This window comes from Lepidochelys kempii, chromosome 8 (assembly GCF_965140285.1).
Source record: "Lepidochelys kempii isolate rLepKem1 chromosome 8, rLepKem1.hap1, whole genome shotgun sequence".
Taxonomy (NCBI): domain Eukaryota; kingdom Metazoa; phylum Chordata; order Testudines; family Cheloniidae; genus Lepidochelys; species Lepidochelys kempii.
In genome coordinates, this window is record NC_136387.1 from 98,019,703 (window position 1) to 98,040,416 (window position 20,714).

The following is a 20,714-nucleotide window of genomic DNA, read 5'->3' on the forward strand; positions in this document are numbered from 1 at the left end:
ATCTAGATTCTATTCCCATTTTTTGGCACAAACTTGCTGTATGATCTCTGTCATTTAACCTCTTTACAGATGAATGAACACAGGCAAAATGAAGAACATACATACATATTTTACTGTTAGAATGTTGTGATGCTTAGCCACTTATGCTTTCTCCATAAAGCTGCTATATGAATGTTAACATTTCATCTTACAAAATAAAAATTGACAGTGATAGCATTGATCAACAAACATATTTTGTCCTGAGGTGAAGCTCAATTTTTTGCTAGAGATGGGATTGGGGAATGTTGCTTTCTGCAACTTGAAAAATAATCGAAAATCTTCCTCAAAGGAATTTTCTCATTTTTAGACAGAAACACTGAAGAGCAATGATCCTTTTGCTCCTGGTGGAACAGCTATTCCTGCACCAAATGATCTAGGTAAAGAAGTGAGATTATATACATCCTTTTAATTGTTTTAATTTGTAATCCATTTTATTCTTTCTTAGTTTTCTAGGCTTTAATACTTGATTATGAATTCACAGCAACAGTAAATTATAGACTATTCCTAGCTACATTGTATCTAAAGCTGCTTCTTCAAGTAATTACATAGGTCTATTCCACTGTAGGTGTGTGCATCCCTCCTGCACAGTTGTCAGAGATTTTTCCATCAATGGTACCCCTCAGGGTACCACTGTGCTGAAGTATAAAGGATGGAGCCACGCCCAATGACTCTCAGTTCCTTCCTGCTGCCCATGACTGTTGGAGCTGCTGTCTTTGCATTTGCTAGTCCTATTCTCTTTAGTGTAAATAGCACCTGTTTTGTACATTTAGGTTAGTCCAGTCTCAGATACTGTCCAGTGTGGCCACTGTACAGTCCACCTTTGATGCACTGTGACCTCTGATCAATATGGTGAAATCTACCCTGTCTCCTGTTCAGAGAACAGGATTTAATGGGGCTGTCCTGGATTCTACAAAGGCCAAAGCTTTCCTGCTGGGGTTGAGATTCCAAACAATGTGTGTGTTTGCTTTAGATACAAAGACATGTCCTGTCACTGGAGTACAAAAGTGCCTCAAGCTTCAAGAGTACATGGCAGTGTGCACTTAGGTGTGCAGCATACCAGGCTGCACTTCAAAGAGACAGAGTTGTTCATCTTACTGTATTTACTGGGCTGTCATCATATGAAGATGGTGATTCAATTGCCTACTCAGGTCCCATCCTCCTTGGACAGGTGGACAGAACCTTTGAATGTTTGCATGAGGGTCCCCACTGCTTCTCTGCAAGAGACACCCTAGTCATGGATGTGTTAGGCTCTAGACTGGGGAGCTCACTTAAGTTCTTTATAGACACAAGGTCTTTGTTCTGTGCAAGATCTAAAGATCTAGATGTCAGGGAGCTTCAGGCCATCCATTTGGATTTTATGCTTATCTAGGGTCAATGCTCACAGACAACACAGCAGCCATGTTCTATGGAAGCAAACAAGGGAGGGACAGGTTGACGAAATTATGCCAAGAGGCGATTCTGCTTTGGAATTTCTGCATTGCCAGTTCCATCAACTGGAAGCTGTTTACCTTCTAGGGGTTCAGAATGCTCTGGTAGATGACCTAAGCTGGTCATTCACAAGTCACCATGAGTGGTCTCTTCATCCAGATGTAACCAGGTCCATTTTCCAGCTGTGGGGGACTCCCCAAATGGACCTATTTGCAACAAAAGCAAACAAAAAATCATCTTTTTTTGTTCTAGAGTGTGCCACAGCCTGGGTATGTTGACAGATGCCTTCCTGCTACCCTGGTTGAAGGGCCTGCTGTATTCCCTCCCTCCAATTCTGCTCCTGTCCAAAGTCTTGTTCAAAGTCAAACACAGTTATTCTAAGGGAGTGCAGAAGTCATTCTAAATAGTAGAAAGCCTTCAATTTAGGACTGCTTATTTTGCACAACGAAAAAAATTCTCCATTTGTTCCAGACAGAAATGTATTTCCCCGGCTTGGGCTCCTATTCAGCATACAGTGGACTATCTCTTGTTTCCACAACAAGAGGGGTTAGCTGTTAGTTCCATCAGAATCCACCAAGCTGTTATCACATCTTTCCACTCTCCTGTGCATAACCAATCGCTTTTTTCCATTCCAATGTCTATTGGGTTTCTGAAGGATTTGGACAGATTATATCTAGAGGCACATGGCCTAGTCCCCCCGTGGAACTTAAATTTAGCTCTAGCAAATGTGATGGCTCTCTCCCCCTTCCCCCCGCCAAGCTGCTGGCTACCTGTTGTGTTACACCTTTCTATGAAGGTGGCTTTTTTTGGTTGCTATTACCTTGGGCAGGAGAGTGGGGAATTGCTAGCCTTAGTATCAGAAATTCCTTATACAGCCTTTAGAGATAAGGTTTACCTTCGACTTCACATGATCTTGACTTAAGTGGCTTCCAGTTTTCATATTAACCAAACAATTTGTGTACTTTCTTTCCAAAGTCTCATTCAAATAAAAGTAAAGACAAGCTTCATACTCCAGATGTTAGAAAAGCTTTGGCTTTGTACCTTTATTGGACTCTGCCATTTAGGTTTTCCACTCAACTCTTAATAGTGTTTGCAGACAAACTATAGGCCCATCCAGAGTCCTCCCAAAGGATCTCTGCTTGGATTTCCAGCTGTATTTGTTTATGCTACTGATTGGCTTATGTTGCACCGCCAAGTAGAGTGTTGGCCCATTCAACTGGGTCTCAGGCAGCTTCCATAGCCTTTCTGGCACATATGCCCATATTAGACATTTGTAAGGTGGCAAATTGGTCATCAATCCATACTTTCCCTCTCACTATGCTATCTCTCATCCATCCAGAGTGAGTGCCAGATTTGGAAGGGTTGTCCTGCAATCTCTGTTCAAGTCGACTGAGTCCATCTCCAGTTTGAACTGCTTTCTGAGTCACCTATAGTGGAAAGAACATGTGCAATCATGCGAAGAAGGAATGGTTACTAATTTTTTCAGTAACTGTTGCTCTTTTAGATGTGTTGCACATGTCCATTCCACTACGCTCCCTCCTTCCCCTCTCTATCAGAGGGTATCCAGTTGGAAGGAACTGAGGAGGGTTCGGGCAGCTCTGCCCATTATGCCTGTGCACAGTGGTGAAAGGTAGCAGAGCGGTCTCAGAGGGGAAAATCTCCATCAGCTGTGCACAGGGCACACTCACACCAACAGTGGAATGGACATGTGCAACACATCTCTGAGAACAACAGTTACAATAAAAAGTTTAGTAACAGTTTCTTGTCTAAGTGTGCTAGAAGAGGTATAAATGTATGAACTTCCCTTTAAACAGTGTCATCAGCTGCATGTAAATGCACACGGGCTTTGTGAAGACCTTACTCCGTCCTAGCACGTTAACAGCTCAGATATCTCGATCGAAGAGTTTTGGTACTTGGAGCAGTACATTTGCCAAGCAGTACATTTGCCAAGCAGAACACATCTTTTGATGCACTGGTCTATTTTTTTAAGCAATGTGAGGAAATATCTCTGTATTATAATGAGAGAGACTAGAATAAAATAGCTTTGCTTCATCAAATTATTCTAAGCATTGGTGAACACTGATGCTGCTTTGCTTGTCTGTAACTCTCTCTCATATGGGGTTCTTACAGAGGAATATAAAGTATTGTATGCTGTAGGTGTGGGGATCAGCACAAGTACAATATGGAGGAGGAGGATTATTAAAATTATATATATATATATATATAAAAATAAAATATGCACACAGGAATGATTTTACATCACTGGTCTGTCCAGTTTAACTGCAGCCAGGTGCACTTTTCTGGGAAGCACATAAGGGAGGGTATTAAAAAGAAATGTTAAATCTTACGCAGCTTTTGAACAGCCACACTTGCCCAGACTGTTTCAAAGCACCTACTTGTGAAAAGGAGACTGTTGAATTAGAGAATCCAAAGGGATAGGGAGATTCAAGGTGAATAATAGTGAGGGGGTTGCATTTTATTCACACAAAAAAGTCACTGGAAGCTTGCTTTTTTAAAAAAATTCTAAACTTACTATCTCTTTTCTGTGTTAAAATATTTTGCTGCAAAATGTACAGGGCTTAGGTTATTGATGCTATAGTTTTGAGTATTTCCATTGATAGACTTGGATTCTGCTTTCTCTGCATAGAAAACTGGAGTATCGCAGTGCTATTTCCTGAAAAAACTGTCTGTCCAGAGGAATGAGTATTTATTCAATATTGGTAAATAGCATTTGCTATTTTTATGAAAGTACAAATATTTCTACTGAAACAACTCTAGCAATAAAAGCATTCACCTTTTTTAAAAATATTTTATTTGAAATAGTTACAGAAATATTAAATATACTATTTGTGGAGCTTTTTAAATGGTTATACAATTTGGGAAATCCAGTTGGGACTAAACATGGCGCGTGTCTTTCATGTTGTTTTTGTCATTGAAACACAATGTAACATTTGGCTTTTCTGTACTGTTCTGTTTGTTCTCTGCTTATTTTAGCTACAGATCCCTTTTCCTCTCTATTTGGAAACGAGTCATTTGGAAGCAGTTTTGCTGACTTTAGCACACTGTCAAAGGTAATCTGAAATGATTAACGTATGTGGAAAAGGCATAAAATGCTGCAGTAACTGAAACACAAAGAAGATCTAGTGTCTTCAGTTATAGAACTGTTCAACTGGTATTCTGTTTTTACTCTCCAATAAAAATTGACAAAGGTTGATTTTTTCTGAAAGGGGTTCGAACAGTAATGTGCCCTGCAATACTCCTGTGATTAATGCTGTTGGAAACATTTTATTGTAGCAGTTCAAATTGTTGCAACTTTAAAAATAATTTTTTTTTCTATGTTAGAAAACTTCTTTTTTTAACCACATCTCTCCCAGTCTTAGCTCACAGGCTAGTTACCTTCAGCTTGTTTGGTTGTGTAGCTGCCTCAGTTGTTTGCAGTTGTCACATTGATACTAGTCTCACTGATTTTTTTTTTTTTTTTTTTAAATTGGTTCTCATACAGACATCCATTTTGGGTATGTCTGCATGGGGGATGGAGGGAAAGTGATGTACATTAAAATGTAAGTGCTAACATGTTTCAAAATCCTAATGTAGACAGCGCAAGCTGTAGTTTTACCATATATTACTGGTTTGCCCAGTCTACATGAAGGATGAAATACTGGCCCATTGAAGTCAGTGCAAGTTTTGCCATTGATCTCAGTTAAGCCAGGATCTCATCCCAGGATTTTAAAATGTATTAGAGATCCTGTTTGTAAAAACACACCTTGTCTTAGTGTAGGCACCACCTTAGTGTCCTACCTCTGGGTCTGAGAAGGAATCTACTAATTGTATGCCCATACTGTATGCGTTAATCACAATGCAAAAAAACCCTCCATGTTGTTCAGACAGTGGAATCTTTGAGGAGATGTCCCTTCATAATGTGCTGTGTATGAGTTCTAACAATGAGTTAGTGGTACATGAGAGGGAGTGGTTGATTAGACAGAGAAGCTGGTGCCAGGATTACCTTTGTAGCTTTTTGTAGTCCGGAGTCATGAGTTCTGTTTCACTCCCATGCACAAAACATTGGCTTCTTATCTTACAGCAGACTTGTTGTATTAACCTGGTATTTTCACCAGTAGTGTATGTTGAGATTATTTCTTCAGATAATAACCTGAGGACACTTCGCTGGTTTTAATGGAATTTTAAGATTCTCTTGTACTTTCATTTTGAGCTGCCACTTGTCTCACTAACTCTTAATCTTCCTTATATTGTGGACTGCTGTGGTAACTGTGGGGAAGTAGATTTATCTTGTAGGCACCTTGCACTGTTTTCTGGCCCCCTTGTCTTCCCTCTCTTTGTACCAAATAATTGAACAAGTCATTTTTATATGGAGCATGCTGTACTATTCTCCATATACTGAGCTCTTCAGAGCAGGGAGTCTCTTTTTTTCTGTTTGTACAGTACTCTGTGAAATGGAGCCTGATTTGGCCTGTTGAGTGTTACCATAATATAAGTAGTTAATAATACTAACCTAGTATTGTGCACCACAGAGAAATTATGACCACATTCCCTGATTTACTTGAATCTTCACTGTTTTCTCTAATTGTGGTAAGTATTGCTTTATGGAAGAAAGGAGGGGGGAGTAGAATTTCACTATACTGAAGAAAATTGTAATATAGCATTCCCCCCACTCCTTTTTTTTTAAATAGGCCAACAATGAAGATCCCTTTATTTCCTCCACATCAGGCTCTGTAAACAATGTGGTCATAACTAAAAACGTATTTGAGGAACCACCAGCGAAAAATGAGGATATTCCTCCTGCTTTGCCCCCCAAGACCGGAACTCCTACAAGACCCTGCCCTCCACCACCTGGTAAAAGCTAATATTTGAGGTTCCAGTAAAGTTTGGTTCACCTGCTTCTATATTGCTAGTTGTGTAATGGTATGAGGGTTGTAAGAAAACATGGTCTGAATTTCTTACTGAACTAGAATAAAAGTACTTAGGAACTGTCAAAATGTGAAAGAATCCTGCCCCTGTACTGCTGACATCTCCTCTGATGTTAAATTCCTCATGGGTTGTAGGTCAACACTTTGTTTCGAGAGAGCAAGGAAATGGAAGAAGGGGGAAAACATAACTTCAGATTTCTACAAGGAAATAGTGTGGCTACAGAGAGCTTTAAGAGGGTGTTGATATATCGCAAATCTTATGAAGTTCTGTATTGAAAGCAAATTACCCACTTTTGTACAAGTACCGTTGAAAGTCCCTAGTTTTCAAAAACGTCTCCTCTTTTGAAGAAATTTTAGAAGTATTTGTCATTATCTCCATTTCACCGTTGGAAAAACTTCATCTCTTTCCATCCAAGTGACTTTTCTAAGGTCATGTAGCATAGTCAATGGGAGAGTTAGTAATACAACCCAAGACTCCTGACTCCTAGTTCTATACCCTAAATACTGGACCATGCTTCTGCCTCCCCCGCACCCCACCACCAAAGGAGCATGGTTAAAGAAGTTACAACCACTGTAACATGGTATCAATTAAATTAAAAAAAAAAAAAATCTACCTTGGTAATAAAATTTTGAAAAGATACTGCTAGGATTAAGTGCAGTAGTAGTGTGTGTGTGTTCCTTTTCCAGCTCCAGTCTTTATTCCACTTGCATTCACTCTTATGTGAACACTACTGCATTATTATGGAGTATTACATTATAAGAGTTTTAAGGTGTTCATGAGAACCATATCATAAAAATTAGGCTGCCAGAAGATAGTATAGACAATAGTAATATAAAAAAATGGAACAGTTGGTTTGCTGCTGCTTTTGGAAAGGGAGGAACAAGCTAAATCTGGCACTATTAACAGTAATTAAAGCTTTTAAACTTTTAGCTCTAATAGTAACATCATTTTGGTGAAATTCAACCCTGCTCTCTCCCTGCCTTGCAAACAATTGGTTAAAGCCCTCACTTCCTCTCCTAGAAACACTAAATTGGCTCAGTGACAGAAGTGACCATATTTCCATGGCTGAAATGATCCCTTTATAGCCTGTAAAGCAGTTTGAGATCCTCTGGATCAAAAGTATTGTTTGAGAAGGACCACTTTTGGGCTATGAAGATGGCCTTAATACTTCCTTTTTCAACACAGACTTATAGTTCCCAAGGTAATTTATCTAGTCGCAACACTTCTTATTAATAAATGGTTTAATAAATAATGGAATCTCCTGGTGATGGATAAACTTATCAGTATTAAAAATTATACCTATGGAAATAGCTGGATAACTATGCAGGGAAAACACACAATTTATATAAATAGTTAAATAACTTTTTCACTGGCTCAGTGTTAAAAGCTGTTCTTTTTGCTTTATTTGATATTAGCTTTATTTTTAATATGCATGTTGTATGTAATTTTTTTGACAATTTAAATATTTTACTATTTTGCTATGTACCTGTGTCTGCTGTACATGTCAGTTCACTTCTTGGCTCCTTGTCCAATTTACATGGGGTCAGAGGTGCCCATGATTCTTCACCACGTCTTCCAGTCCATGGCACAGGTTTTTCTCTTCAGACTTCTCTTGACAGCCTTTCCATCGTATCCTTAGACTTCCATGTCCTTACTTGCTGTCCTCTTCATCCCATGTTTTCTTTCTGCTTGTTCTCTCCCCCATTCTATTACATGTCCAGCCCACCTCACATGTGCTCTCTAGGCTATCACTGAGAGTTCCAAGTTCACCTTCCCATTAAATTTTTCTGTGCACACTGTCTACCCTCCACTTGCCTGCCATTCTCCTCAGTATATTATTTCCTACTACCTGTATTATTTCTTGGAGATCCACTCTTTCCAAACTGTAGAGCAGTCAGGGACAAGGGCATACACTTTTCCTTTCAATTTGTTACTTAATTGTCGGTCCCACAGTTCTCCTGCCACCTTCTTCACTGCCACCTGTGCATATTGGGTTGTGTTTTTCAGTTCTCCAGATCTGTCTCTGATGGTACTAAGTGTACCTCCCAAGTATACAGATTCTTTCTTCTGATTCAGCTTTTCTTCTGAGTCTTCAATCAACAACTCTTCCACCTTCCCTCCATGCACCACTTTGGTTTTCTTTGAGTTTACTTTCAAATCATGATACTTTCAAATCAAACACAGATGCCCACTCTAATACCATATTTACCAATTCCTCTGTGCTGTTAGCTAAAAGGGCCAAATCATCAGCATCCATTAGTTTTCTCTGTCTCCCCAGAGGCTCCGTTCTCCTACTAATTAACTCCATAACTAGGATGAAGAGAGGTGGACTCAGCACACTAGATCAATCCCAGTCACTATATCCCATACTAGATTAATCCCGGTCACACACAACTCTCCTAAAATCTATATATTGTTACCACCTTCATTCTTGATACTGCTCTTCTATCATTTCCACTCTGAACACCAACTCCCAGGGAACAAGTCATATGTTCTCTCAAGATCAGTAAATTCTACATAGCAGCTATACCATTCTTTCAGATTTGTCTCATTGCAAATATTGTATCTATAATACTCCTTTCCTCCTAAAGCCATGTTGCTCCTCTCATATATTTTCCTCCACCTTGCATCTCAACCTTGCCTCCAAAACACTGTCTCAAGGATGTTAAGGGGCCGACTTAACAAGGTGAGGCTCCAATAGATGTTTGGATCATATGCATCACCCTTACCCTTCCAAATAGGAAGTCAATCTCACTCTCGAGTCATTTGGTAGCCTAGCTTGATCCCAGCAAATACGTAATGCTTGTCTACACTTACCAGAGGATCGATGTGTGGCGATGGATTCATTGGTGGTCGATTTAGCGGGTCTAATGAAGACCCACTAAATTGACCGCAGATCGCTCTCCCATTGACTCCTGTACTCCACCTGAATGAGAAGCGCAAGAGGTGTCGACTGGAGAGTGTCTCCTGTCAACATAGCCCAGTGTGGACCCCGCAGTAAGTAGATTTAAGGACGTCGACTTCAGCTACGTTATTCATGTACTGAAGTTGCGTAACCTAGATCAAGCTCCTCCCGTAGCATAGACAAGGCCTGAGTCTATGAAGCCACTGTACTCTGGTATTTCCAACTGCTTTGATTTGGTCAACAGTTCTCATCTTCATCAGCTGCTTTATTATTGTCTAATTCAATCCTCCTTCTGCCTCCTCTGTAGAGATCAATACCTTTTGAGGCTTCCCCATAATTGTCAGCAGTGCTTGCACTTGCAACGCGCTCTCCTAATATAACAGCCTTTGGAAATATTTTTTTTCTATATCTTTACCACCTCATTAGGGTTAGTCACCATGCAGTTTCCATCCTTCACATACAAAGATTTCTTCATATCTTGTGTTTCCTTGTTCCTCGTTTTTGCCACCGCAAAAAACAATTTCCTGCCACCTTCCTTCAGCTTTATGTATAATTCCTCTTCAGCCTCCATTCTTGCCTTAGCAACTGCCTTTTTAGCCTCTTTTTTTGCTTGTATCTACTTTAATTACAAAAAATTAATAAAAAGGAGCAACAACATTTGAGGTTGGCTCAGAAGGAAGAAGTGCTTAAAGAAGGCTTTCAGTACATCCTTGTTAAAATTCTCTACTGAACTATGGAGGGAGTGCTGGAGTGATTTCCTTGCATCTGATGAAATTCACTTCTTCTCTGGATACAGATAAATCATACCTATCAGAGAGATACTGGGACTCATGATACTTTAGAAAAGGAATATTTTTGCCTTTGAAATGAGACTTTTGTGTACTCAAAATTCTTGCAAGTATTTATTTCTCTTTGGCACAAATAAGTTTACACAGATGTCATTTGCGGCTGTTTTTCCTGTGTTAATTTAAGAAAACTCAAGGAATTTGCATTTTTAGATAGTGATGTGGGCACCAAAATATTTTTTGGGAGGTAGCCTAGGTACATAACATAAGACAATGTAAACCATTACATATTCCCCAATGAATTTATATAAAACAAGTCAAATAGTTACTATAATGCAGTCCCCTGAGGATTATGGAAGTAAGTGAGACTGACTTGCAGAAATGATTCCCAATAAACTGAATATGAACAAACATATAGATTTAAACCAATCTAAAATGATACTAGTAAACAGGTCAATAGTAAATTCTAAATGGAATAACTAAGTTGGCCCTTGCCTGTGTCAAAAATCAGCTTCAGGACAGAAGGATTCCCCAACTAAAATGCATCGCAGCTGAAAGATTAAAGGTGTTAGACTCACATTGCTACCCCTATTAACTGATTGCATATACAGAAAAGGAAATTTAAAGATGGGATGGATGTTCTTGGAAGACCTGGGTCAGTGTCCTCAAAAATATTGAGAGCTGACTGAGTAAGATGAGAAAAGAACAAGATAGGTGAGACACAGATCTGATTCTGGTATGTTTGCTGCCATTTAGGCAAGAATCAAGAAGACAGGGTTAGCACTTAGCATCTGAATGCTTGTTACCATCATATTGTTTGTGAAAACCTGAGAAGTTGCAGATGGCAGCGAAATCAAAAGAACATCAGAACTCTGCAGAGCACAGTAAAATGTCTTTTGCCTTGATGTACAAGTAATTAATTTTATCCATAAAATAATAAAAGGAATCTCACTAGAGTTCTATGGATAATTGGTGAGTGGTTGGGGGGACAACACCAAAACTATGCTGGCTATAGGAGGGTGGAAATTGTTTTAACCTTTTTTTAAGGGTTCTTTCTCAGGGTGGTGGCATATAATTAATACATGGACAGTATGCTTAAATCTTGAATCCACTTGTAGGCTATTCCATATCTGATTATGAACTAAATGTCAGACTCAGATCTTTGGCTATTGTAAACTGGCAGAGCTGATTAACATGAGTATAGGATGTGATCCAAGTAGTTCTTGTTTTCTTGTTTTGTTTGTTTTTTGCTTAGTGTACGCTTTCTGCTATCTTTGTGGTCTCTTGAGTTGACTTAGATTATCTTTGATCCAGGGAAAAGACTTATTAACAAACTGGATTCTTCAGATTCCTTTAAACTGAATGATCCATTTCAGCCATTCCCAGGCTGTGACATTCCCAAAGAACAAGATGATGATCTATTTTGTGACCCATTTGCTCCCAGCAATATTGGTAAAGAGACAGACACCAGCAATTTTGCAAACTTCAGTGCTGTAAGTAGGTTCTTTTATATATTTGTTTCTTGAGGTGAGGCGGCATTTAATAAAACTTACTGGAATGATTCAATCGTAGTAAGATCTTCAGATTTATTTTAAAATTACTAAAACTTGTCCACAAAACTCCATAATCCTTTTTCTTAAGGGCTATAATTAACTTTTAAAAGGCTCAAAATATTTTTAGAGCTGTTACCTACATAAGGTATCTTAATACATGAAGCTTATAATTAAGGCTGGTGTAATCCATTCATTAAGATAAAAATGAAACAATGTAGACTATTGTTGGTATTGTTCAGGTCATACTGATTGCATAACTGTGTTAAGGTTTTCCCTGAAGGTTTCCTGGCTTTTACAAAGTAGTCATCAGATAATTTATGTATATTGCCTAAGTGTTCTAGTTGACATCTATTTAAATATTCACAAGTTTGAATCATATGGCATAATGCTATCATTACACAATTTAAAAATAAAATAAAGGTTCTGTTAACATTTTCTCTTAGCTATCTCGAAAATACTTGGTCACAATCTCAATATTTCACAATAGATAAATATATAAGATTGGTGTTTATAAAAATATAAATTGTATTTGAGTGAGTTTTGAATGGTTTGTAAATTCAAGGCACAAATACAATACAATTAAAAAGTCGCAAGTATTTCTTCATAACCAGGAATCCATTTCACATAAATCCCAAGCATTAAGAGCAAACCTAAAGGTTTGAGCATGCTTCTGTGTATATGAAGTTATTTTTTTTGTGCTTTGCAATTAAGAATTGTGGAAGACTTTCCTTCTTTTCCAGTCAGGTTACTTTTGCTGTCTTCAGTTAGTCCTAGTAAATTGTATACTTAACTTGCGTAAACACTGTTCCAGTTTTTAAATTGACAGGCTGTGGTGATGTTAATTTGGGTTGTGCTGCTGCAGGGCGGATAAAAATCAATTATTTAAAAAAAAATAAAATATTTATATCTGATTTTTTGATAAAAATCAGGTTTTTTCCCCTCAAAAATCTATCTAAAGAGTTTTAATTAAGATACATTATAGCTCAAAAATATCTCATCATGGAATAGGGATTATAAATTCTAATTCTATAGTATGAGACAATATATTCATGTAATGTTTAAGAAAAGTTTTGTAAATGAGTTCCGATAGTTAATAGATTAGGGACCCAATCTTCTGGGGTTCCAGGGGCTTCTGTATAGAATATTTAGGTTAATCTTTCTATCTACCCAATGGGACTCAATGCTCAGTCTAGAAGATACCATCAGAGGTGCTTAGTTTTGCAGTTCTCAAACTGTGGATTTGTGTCTCCAGAGATAAGATGCTTGTTAACAGCAAAAATGTTTTAAAATAAATAAATATATAGAGATGAGAAATAACAGAGCTCAGCCCTATTGTCCCTCTGCAAATTTGTGTACACGGAGTCAATCCCTTACCTCTCTCTAAAAGTGCAAAGTTTCAAAAAGTTCAGTGAATAGAAGATTGTTGGGGGCGGAATAGATCTGAACAAGGAGAAGAAGTCTGGAGATAAATGTGAGAATGGAGGGACAGGCAGTAGAAACAAAAGTGAAACTGTTTGAGCAGCATATTCCAGAAGTGTTGAGGTCTTTGAGTGTAGCCTTCATTGATTTGAGATCTACCATACCATTCTCTCACTAGAAGGGAAAACCTATAATGGCAGCAGGCCGTAAAAGGGACTTGGTTTGGGAATAAGAACTATTCAAGAAATATGTTCGTTGATGATGATGATTTAAAGAAAGTCACACCGTGAACTGGTGGAAGTCACTTAAGCACTTGGATACAGAGATTATTGAAGTGCTAATCTCACTTTTAACAGCAGTAGCTTTTTCTGACTGTGTAGAAAGAATATTTTCTTCCTTTGGACTAATTAATTCCAAATTGAGAAATTGTTTGGGACCTGAAAAAGCAGGAAAGCTTGTTTTTCTTTTCCAGATTATGAACAAACAGGAAAATGAAGGTGAAGACGACTGAGTTAGCTGCAGAAGCCAATATTTTAAGTTTCTCATGTTGACCTGGCTGACATAGTCGATTTAATTTTTGTTTTTGTTTTTTAAATATTTCATTAACTATTTTAGTTAAAAACAATTTTAACAAAAACGTGATTTTAAAAAACTTGAATGTTTAACTAAATTTATATGCTTGTTTTGTTAAAATATTATATGTTTGCTGTTGAAGAAAAAAATCCAGAATACATAACGTTGTTGTTGCTTTTAGTTAAATAAAACAATTTAAATGTCTGTCTGGTGATATTCTCCTAATATAGCATGGCAAGAAAATCGTCCAAATATTAATGATTAATCTGTTGAATTGGAGATAGTTCACCTCCCAATGACTTCATAAATATCTGCTTCTATTACCTTTGGTAAATGAAATAACCAAACAATCATTCATTGCCTGATATACCTGTAAAACTAATCTGAAAAGTTTTCAAAATAAATCACTTAAAAATATATAGTATGTACCTTCTAAAAATGAAACCTACATCTATCTCTGAGTTGTGAAGAATATGTATTAAGGTTATAACAACCAACAAGAATGCACTTTTTTATGTAGAAATCCATGATTAAATCAAGTCTTCCTGACTAGTGATTTGAATCATGATTTAAATCCATTTGATTTTAATTAAATCCACCCTGGCTGCTTAGTGTATTCTGTTCATGGCCATGGCAATCTCTAAAATGCTGCTCTTGTTCAAATTATTTCCTAGAAGGGCTAGGATGCAAACTTTCGCAGGGGGAGGCAGAAAAGAGAATGAGGAAAGGTTTCCTTTAATTTCTGGGATCTTTTTGAGTATGGGGTACAGAAAGGAATCAAGACATTTCTCAAATTGTGTTCACAAAAATCTCAAGTTTAGAAACAGCAGCTAATAGAGAAATTAGCTTGTTGATTAAAATAGCCATAACACACACACACAAATATTGTGGCTTTATGTAAATGATATTGCATTCTCTGCATGCTAAATAGAAGTGTGTTTGGCATTAATTCTTGTACTGTATTTAAGATATTTACTTCCTGTTCCTATCCGCAGGACCAGCTCTAGGCACCAGCAAAGCAAGCATGTGCTTGGGGCGGCACAATTCCAGGGGCGGCGTTCCGGCCACCTCTTTTTTGGTTTGGGCAGTTGCGCTCTTAGAGCTTGGGGAGGCAAATTCTTTGCTTGGGGTGGCAAAAAACCTAGAGCCGGCCCTGCCTATTCGGGATCATGACATCACACTACTGTGATATTAGAGCATCTCACTTCATGTTCTGTTTGCATGCATACATACATGTGCATACACCTTTATCTTGTACGCTAGTCCCCTTTTTCATTTCAGGCCAGGTTAGCAGCTGCAGAAGCATTTGGCTAGTACTGTACTCCTCTGCAGAAGCATTTTTTGATGACACTATCTGCTCAGTTCATTCTGCAGTCACTGCCACTGAGAAAAATATCTTTAAAAGAGCACCACACTGTTAAATGAGGGTAAAGCTTGCTGTCCCACAGTGCCAGATGTATCCTGCAGTATCGAGGGACTACCAATTTGTTCGCATCTGATTCAAATTATATAACATTTATTGTATAAAAATAGTTTGCAGTGATTGCCACAGTAGCATTGTTCGTTCTGTCCAAATTTAGGACTTGGTTTTGTTCAGTAGGGTTGCTCATGTGCTTAAAGTTAAGCATGTGCTTGAGTACTTTGCATAGGTCAGTGTGTTCAGCAAATTGCCAGATTGTACCTTTAAACTAGTATTAATTGGTGGTAATTGAACAGGTGGTATTTTTCATCAAACAGTTAATCTTCAGGACTGTGTTAGTGCAATTCTTATTTAAACTACAAATGAAATTGTACCAGGTTACTCTTAAAACACATTTTTCAGCACAGAGGCAAATTCTAAAACTACAATAAATCCATATCATATTTTGGAACAATGCCCTCAAATTCTGAGAGACTTGAATCGTGCAGTTACATTCTGAGTAAGTCCAGATATGTTTATCTTTTTAAAATTGCAGTATCCTACTGAAGAAGACATGATTGAATGGGCTAAGAGGGAAAGTGAGAGAGAAGAAAAAGAGAGACTTGCAAGATTAAAACAACAAGAGCAAGAAGACTTGGAGCTGGCTATTGCACTCAGTAAATCTGAAATATCAGAAGCATGAAGATTAGAATAACCGTGTCTTATGTCAACTGTTTTGTCCCTTTTCCTGAATACTTAACCTATTTAAAATGTTAATCAGAAGCCACCTATGAACAGGGAAGTACAAAAGGTTTTAAATTCCTGCAAGTGCGATTGAATATTCACCTTTCTATTTTTGTCCCATTCTGATTTGTAAGGTTCCTAAATTTCTTTTTTAAGCTTAGCAGACAACTAATAGAGTGCTGCTCCCATGTGAATTCTCCTTGAGCTTTTAGCCTGTGTTATTTTTATTCTGTAAACCCAGGACACCAAAGTGTCTTTATGTAATACAGAAAGATAAGGCAGACTTCATCTCCTTAAAGAAACTGGTTGTCATTCTGGTGATGCGTGAAGATACCTTCATGAACACTTGTAATTCTGTAAGACTGAAGTTCAGAGACAAGCAGATATTGTCTCAATCAAGTTCCTTGGTGAAAGGGGCACAGTACTGAAGATAAAGGTGAATGCGTGCATTTCTATATTTTGTACCCTTTGTGTACAGGGCTGAGTCATTTATAAAAAGAAATGTTAACAAAAAACATTTTAGGTTCTGTACAGATTGTGTGCTGTCTCATAAAGAAGCTTGAGCCTTTTACTATATATTAGTGTATAAAAGGTGTGTGGACATTTCTGCTGAATTCCATCTTTAGTTATTTTTGGATTTGAATAATCCACTCATTTTAGCATTTATCCTCTCCCAGAAGACATGTTTCAGGAAAGTAAAGCACATTTCCTACCTGTAAATAAATCCGTTTATAATGCAGGCAATGAGACTATGGTTTAAGTATAATCTATCAGCAACTATGATTGAGCAGAAGATGAAAATGGCAATTACTCTGCCTCACTGACCCCTTCCCACCAGGGTGTTACAGTTATTTGAAACCTTTTGTACTTTTTCAGAGCAGACTTTAGTAATGCTGGAACTGTAGAGTGCTTTATTTTATATGTATACATATGTATTTTCTTTTTAATGAAGGTTCTACTGCTGGACTTGAAATTTAATTGATAATATTCAGCGTGCAAGTGGGAAAGATTGTGTATCTTATTGAAACCTTAATTGCTTTTTTGCATGGTCATGAGATTGGCAGACAGATCTCACATTCTGGGTGGGTTTTTGTTGTAACATAGAATAACTAAATGGATAATTCACATGAATTTACTGCTGGTCAAAATGTCTCAAATTCTGGAAGCCCCACTGCTAATTGAGCCAATATACAACGAAACTGGCAATTTGACAAGGTTGAATTTGAGGTAGGATAGAGAAGAGAGTAGGATGCATAAAGGCATAGTTTAACTTTATACAACAGTCTTTTTCTTTACATGTAATTTATTGAATGCCAACTGATAGTTGCACCTTATTAAAAAAAAAACCTGATTTATAATTCTTTATGGTCACTGAGTCAAAGTAGGTTGATAAAATGTTAATGAAAGTAACTTATTGCCTGTTGTGTAAATGTAATCCATTCTGCAGAATGTCAGATTCATTTAAGTCATTCCCAATGATGCTTCTTTCACTCTATACACGTACAGCTTGACTGCAGCAGCATACAATCCATTTTCTTTCTTGCACTTTTTAATTTGGTGTATTTCTCCCTGAGACTAGAAGTGTTTCAAGACAAAAAAAACTTGTGTGAAGCAAGGGATGACTCATTAGCCACACTTTGAGTTTGTTTAAAGAGTTCCAGTTAGCTAGGGTTGCTGCTGCAAAAGCTTTAGAAGAGGGCAGTTTTCATTCTTTCAGGAAAATGGGTGACTTGACTTGGACAACTTTTCTTTTGCACTGGGAAATGAGCATTTGAAACACCCGCTCAAAAAAGTATCTTAAAGAAACCTCATGCAAGTATTAAATATCCATATTTATCTGTACGACCTTTGTAATAAGTGTACACTAATCTTGCATATTGTATGCTTAACTGGACTACACAGATTCTTATCTTTTGTTAAAAATGTATACTCAGTGGACCAATACAATATTATGTGTATATATTATATATATTCATGCTTTCCTGTGTGGAATTTAAAGTTTTGAGTCACTTGATGTTACATTTCATGTTACTGACTCTGACTACAGTACCTTTATTTGAAGATTACCAATAAACCACTGCTGTGAGCTAAATGGCATTACTTGTGAAGTTTAACTAGCTTTTTAAAACTTGGCCATATGGGGTTAGCCTCTATTTATAGACTTTTCTTTTGTTTAAAAATTCTAACAGTAGCCTGTAATTATGAAGAAATAAAGTTTAAATACATAAGTAAATTGTCTCTGTCTCTTCAAAATGATGGCAATGAACAGTACAATCCGTTGTAGACAGAATATAAACTGTTCAGATCTATTGTGTGAAAGGAAAGTTTGAACATTTTGACCAAAGGTTCAAACTTCGGCACCTAAAGTTAGTCTCCTAAATCTGTTTAGGCACCTAAATAGAAGCAACCTGGCATTTCAAAGCTGCAGTACACCACCTATTGAGCTCCAGTGCAGGTTGAGATTGATCAGCACCTCAAAGTCCACGCCACTTCTATTTTTCTGAGGTGCTAACCAAGCCCAGCCACCATGGAACTCAATAGGAGCTGCAGGTGTTCAGCAGCTTAGAAGCACCCTGATTTTCAATTAGGTGTCTAAACCTATTTTAGGTGACCAAGCTTGAACATTCACCTGCTAAATGTTGTAACCTGTATCTGAGACCCACTGAAAGTGGAATATATAGACCAGCAGAATCATAATCAGACTTTTGTTTTTGACCCAGTTCTGTTTTGGTTTTTTTAGTTATTTACTGTCAAATGGTTAAAGAATTGTTGAAACAACTCCACTGATAACCTTTTTTTGTTGGTGGCAGAACTCTGAAAATAAATATGATACAAGTAAACATCCCAGATGCCAGTGAAAGTCACAAAGGTCCTTGGACTAAAAAAATCTGGAGAGAGGATTTTGCTTTATCTCTTTGAATTGGACTCATGACAGTTTCTATCACGAAAATGATCCGGAGTACCATACAATGAGCCAGGCTCAGTTAACATGCCTAGGAAAGACCTTACAAAATGAGTTGCAGCAAGGCTGAACATTCCTTTCCCATTCTTAGTCTCTAGTTTCTGGAAGACTAAGTGGTTTTCTACTGACCGTAATACATAGATACAAAGAGAGGTATTGCAAGTTGTATGTGGCTTTTAAGGTAAATGCGAAAATATCTTCCTTGACATAGAAAATGACAGTCTGCCTGAGTGCATCTCCTAAAGATTTGACAAACGGATGATAAATCTGGTGGCTCAGTGGAGATGGCTAAGTGGAGAAAGGAAAAGGAAGAAGACGTGTCATCTTATTTGCATGGATCTGCCAAACTGAGGATATCAAAACATACAAGGACCTTGGAGAATTTTTGTGTCATGTTTTTAACTTCCATTAATATGGATGAAGTGTCTGGTTTTCTGTTCCTACTCTGTACTGTACTCAAAGGCAAGAAGGCATGTCTGCAATGTGGATTCTATCTAAAGTTCTCACTTAGTCCAGCTCCATCTAGCTGTTGGAAGAAGTCTGCAGCACACCAATCAAGAAAGGAGCAGTCTAGAGTAAGTTGCCCATGCTTATACTGTTTATTTAGAGATTTGCTCCAACCCTTTTGCTCCAATAGGGCTGGAGGTAGAGATCAAAGTCCAAGACTATTTGCCCCCAAAGCTTAATGAATCATAGAGTATCAGGGTTGGAAGAGTCCTCAGGAGGTCATCTAGTCCAATCCCCTGTTCAAAGCTGGACCAACCACCAACTAAATCTGGGCCTTAAAAACCTTCGTGAATCAGTCAGTACTGACAGCCCAAACTGTATCTACAGACAACTAAAAGTCTTGCCATCTACCTTTTATTAGCTCCACAGAAGTCCACTCAGATCAGACTGTTAGTTTTCTTCCTTTTATTCCTCCACACTACTAAACTTTTTCTATCCTTCCACCCTGGTGAGCAAGCCTTGCCTACAGTGCTGCTATTCAGAGACTCCTACAGATGATAAATAGAACACTAAGATTTACTTAGCTCGTTTTCTGCCTGTCTCTCCATAACCAGTCAGAGAAACTAGGTTAAAAATAACTTTATTTAATGTTATTATAAATTGTCCACCCCACTTCCACACCCAAAATATTGCACTTGCTTGTGCTCTCTCACACTCTCTCTCTATGTATATATATGTATATGTACATGTATAGAAATACACTAAAACCGAAGGAAGTGGCTAGTCACCTTACGTGGCTTGATACCATTGTGTTTTCAATGCCAACCTCCTTCCTCCAAGATTACTTGATAGGGTTTACTGGATTCAAAGAAAAACACAGCATTTCTTTGACCTCGAGGGTCAGAAATTCTTATCCAATGCCTGGATAATCATTGGTCACTAGCCAGTTGAGTTTCAGATGCAATGCTCCTGTTTATAGAGAAGTTGTTTCATCATCAAGAGAACAGTGGTAATAGTCAGCTATTAATACCTAAGTTTTCCAAGATTAGGTGGTCTCTTATTTAACTTTGATGCATGGGATCCCAAAATCAGCACAGGGAATGCTCACAATTCAGTGACTACCGCCAAATGTTGACAAGCTAAGGGGAGTGAGAAAAATAGCAATAAGTGTGCTTTGTAAAAGAATTAACTGGTTTGCAGTGCCTTCACTTTGCAAAAGTAGTGAAAAACTACTTTCATAGTTGAAATTGTTGCAGCCATGACATCTTGGAATACGGTCTTGACAGATCTCACAGACTAAGGAAAATCAGGCCTCTTTCTTCAAGCATGGTGTGGTCTGTGCTGTGGGAGTTACTTTCTTGTGTCTAAGGCATAAAACCAATATCCTCTGACCACTTGTAATGAAAAATTCCACAACAATACAGTGTGCTGACCCTACCTGTAGCCAAATTCCAGTTTGCATCATTGTACTGTCTACTTAGGCAGGCAGTGTTTTAAAGTGCGTAGAGCAGAGGACTTAGTTTATCGTCAGTTT

General features: G+C 37.8%; 1 protein-coding gene across 6 annotated transcripts in view; it reads left to right on the forward strand.

Moving 5' to 3' along the window:
* The window catches only part of EPS15 (epidermal growth factor receptor pathway substrate 15), a 111,302-nt gene extending 93,298 nt beyond the window's left edge, over positions 1 to 18,004 (forward strand). For 2 of the 6 annotated variants that reach the window (XM_078854124.1, XM_078854125.1), the window contains 5 exons: positions 4,115 to 4,187; positions 4,462 to 4,538; positions 6,156 to 6,318; positions 11,398 to 11,576; positions 15,584 to 18,004. In XM_078854124.1, coding sequence (XP_078710250.1) covers positions 4,115 to 4,187; positions 4,462 to 4,538; positions 6,156 to 6,318; positions 11,398 to 11,576; positions 15,584 to 15,730 — 639 coding nt within the window. In that variant the 3' untranslated portion in view covers positions 15,731 to 18,004. The other 4 variants (XM_078854126.1, XM_073357724.2, XM_073357728.2 and 1 more) reach the window with 4 other exon arrangements.
* The last annotated feature ends 2,710 nt before the right edge of the window (positions 18,005 to 20,714 follow it).